Source organism: Asparagus officinalis, chromosome 4 (assembly GCF_001876935.1).
Source record: "Asparagus officinalis chromosome 4, Aspof.V1, whole genome shotgun sequence".
NCBI classification, from domain to species: domain Eukaryota; kingdom Viridiplantae; phylum Streptophyta; class Magnoliopsida; order Asparagales; family Asparagaceae; genus Asparagus; species Asparagus officinalis.
In genome coordinates, this window is record NC_033797.1 from 89,944,415 (window position 1) to 89,947,923 (window position 3,509).

Sequence of the window (3,509 nt, forward strand, 5' to 3'; positions counted from 1 at the left end):
AAGTAGAAATTGTTGAAAATTGTTTGCGGGTTTACAGTTACCGGGCCTAAAACAAAACAATTTGAGGTTCAAGGTGCCAAAAGAACTGTACACTACCAATAACAGTAGTTTGTGGTCCTTAACCAAAAGAATATAGTGGGAAAATCCACAAAATCATGGAGATAATGATTCCACACCTTCTTTTTCTCCAAAAATGAAATAGGATTCCCTCCCTCTCTCTCTCTCTCTCTCTCTCTCCATCCTCCCCCTTTTTCTTTCCCATGTGCTCTTTTTCCTCTCCTTATAGCAACAGGTCGTCCTCTCATTATCCTATTTGTCTCCGACCCCTCTCAACCCTAATCTCTCCCTCCGAAAGCTCTCCGCGCACTTCCCTTAAAAGAACCGTCGGTGGTCCTCCATGTCTCCACCCTCCTTCTAACATATAGAAAGAGTGGCCCAAATCAGGTTTTTTTTTCTAGGAGGAAAATGATGCAGAGCGATCAAGGACTAGGGATGGAGATGGCCGGGGGAGGAGGAGGAGAGTGTTCGTCGTCGGTCATGGCAGCGGCCGAGGAGGAGCAGCAGAGGGATCGACGCGCAGCTGGCGAATTCCCACCACCTGTTGCGGTCGTACGCAGCGCATCACCGCGCTATCCTCTCGCCTCAGGACAAACAGGAGCTCGACTCGTTCCTCGTGAGCGCTAACCATCAATTTTAAAAACTCTAAAGCTTTAATTTACTTGATTAATTTAGTTAGGGGATCATATCGAGTTTTTTTTTTTCTTTGTTGCTTTTTCCTCCCAACAGGCGCAGTATTTGTTTGTGCTGTGCTCGTTCCGCGAGCAGTTGCAGCAGCACGTCCGTATTCACGCCGTAGAAGCTGTGATGGCTTGCAGGGAGATCGAGCAGTCCTTCCAAGAAATCACTGGTAATAATTCGTCTTTTTCTTCTTCTTCTTCTTAGGTTTTGGCGTTGGGGTAATATAAATATTTTACATTTTTTAAAAAACAAAAAAAAGTTATAGCTAGGAGTGGTGCCTTCTTCTTCGTCCATGGACAGGGCAAAGGCAGCCGCTTTAATTATCTTTGTTGGGTCGCAGCTTTTGTTGGTGTTTTGTTTTTATGGGTTGTTGGTTGAGGAAGGATGGTGGATGGGGATGGGGCCCAATGGGATGTTAGTGTAGTTATGTTAGGTGGCAAGTAGGCGAAAGGGGAATGCTTGGTGAGCTTAAGCTCTCTTCTGGTTGCCAAAAGCCTTCCACTATCTATGGCAGCTGCTCTTTCTGGTGGTTGCCTTTTGCATTCCGTAAATTTTTTGAGGATCGATAGAGAACTTAATTACTTTCCTTTTACGTTGAAGCCGAGATAAATAAATAAATATATATATATATATCATCGTAATTGCTAAATTGTACTTTGTATTCTGTGTGTTGATGAGATTAATCCTTATGTAACTGCTAATGGACATCAATTTTTTATTTTGTAAGATAAAGTTATTAGGTAGGGAAAAAATAATTATAGCTCCCTCCTCACGCTTGCAACCGATCTATATATATATTATTAAACTTCTTACTGTCAGTTATAAATTTGGATCCCCTCTCTTATCGCTTCTTTTTTCAATTGGACAAGCCATTTTCTTATAATTGTCATATATTTTATTGACTTGTTTACAAATTAACGGTCAAACGTCAGCGACGTTATGTAGCATAGCTATGATCGATTTTCCACATAAATGATAGGGTGACAGATTAGTAGATGCTTAGTTATGTTTCAAGATTATATATTCTACCACAATTAGATTTTGTGAACCAAACATGTAGCGCTTCAAAGTTTTTATAGTCTTTTCAACACCTGCTATGTTTTTATAGGCTTGAGAAAGTTGGTTGGAATAATCTTTCTTATAACGACTATATATACACAATATCATATACTTCAGGAGAAAAAAATTCACCAAATAATGGTGAAAACGTTCACTAGTCTACAAATGATCGAGTTCACATAACTTAATGTTATCTTTTTTTTTTTTTGCAGGTGCGACTCTTGACGAAGGAACAGGAGCAACAATGTCAGACGACGAAGACGAGTTTCACCCGGAAATACCTCTTGACATGGGGTTCGATGGGAACGATATGATGGGATTCGGTCCTCTTCTTCCCACTGAATCCGAGCGATCCTTGATGGAGAGAGTCAGACAAGAGCTCAAGATTGAACTTAAACAGGTATGTATATACACTCTCATATTTTAATTACTCTTAGCCATTGACTAGTACATTTGATAAAATACCGTAAGCCTTTTTTCGATGTTTTTTTTAGGGATTTAGGTCGAGGATAGAAGATGTGAGAGAGGAGATACTAAGGAAGAGGAGGGCGGGAAAGTTGCCGGGAGATACCACCTCTGTGTTGAAGCAATGGTGGCTACAACATTCCAAGTGGCCGTACCCTACAGTAAGAAACATCATGCAACCCTAAGTTTACTTTTTTTATTTTTTGTGGATGCCATTTGCGTAGCATGGACTGATTTGAAATTAACTGCAAAGTTTTTTCACGTTTATGATGCAACCGCATAGTATGGGATGATTTAGAAGTATTGAAATAATATTATGTTTTTTATTTTACAGATGTTTTGAGATATTTAGATTATAACGAACGGAGAGCATTCATTGTAATAGTCTAATACATGCATTAAGAGGTGCATCTTTAAATTGAATTTAAGGTGACACCTTAGGATTCATTTTCTACATATACACGCACACACGTACATGTGTAAGAAAAATGAGTAAGCTTAATATCAAGTACAAATTGGTGCTTGGTAGCGATCTAATTTCATCCCATCCATACATTTAAATGTGTCTAATTAAAAATGGTCCCACTTGATTATCCACCCATTAAATTAGTGGATGAGAATTGGTCACAGCATTACCAAGCACCGAATTTGGTGCTTGGTACCAAACATACCTCTATTCATCACACAAGCACACTAGCATTATTGCACGTGCGACCGATATTAAAAATTGATTATTTTAATTTTATATAAACTGAGTCATTTTAATACCCTAAAATATCACAGATTTCTACAATCCTTTTATGATATTTTACTATTTCATATTCAATAGTTTATCTTACCTGATTTAAAATTAGTTATGAAATATATTTCTATTTGAGTAACAACATATTTTTCCTAGATATGTCATTAATAAATTAGCTATAAAAGTATCATAGATATTTCTATGATCTTCTTATAATATTTTTATCATTTAATATTCAATATTTTATTTCACCTTACTCGAAATTAACTATGAAATATATTCTATTTTGATTATAGAGGTAATTTTCCCAGATATGTCATTAAAAAGAGTCTATTTTTTCATATTTCATCTTTATACTAGTATATTTAATTAATTTAAAGCTAATTAGTTAGATATACACTTTCAATAATATACATATCAGAATATATTAAAATTCTAATTATTTTTTTGTATTTATTTATATGGAAAATAACTTTTTATTTTATTTTATTATCTTACCCTCATT

At 36.3% G+C, this 3,509-nt stretch overlaps 1 protein-coding gene across 1 annotated transcript in view; it reads left to right on the forward strand.

The window, feature by feature from the left end:
- The window catches only part of LOC109837832 (homeobox protein knotted-1-like 3), a 16,203-nt gene continuing 12,901 nt past the window's right edge, over positions 208–3,509 (forward strand). Inside the window, 5 exon segments of the mRNA XM_020406199.1 lie at positions 208–560; positions 562–673; positions 787–907; positions 2,010–2,197; positions 2,292–2,423. Of these exon segments, the coding sequence (XP_020261788.1) occupies positions 466–560; positions 562–673; positions 787–907; positions 2,010–2,197; positions 2,292–2,423 (648 nt within the window). The 5' untranslated portion in view covers positions 208–465.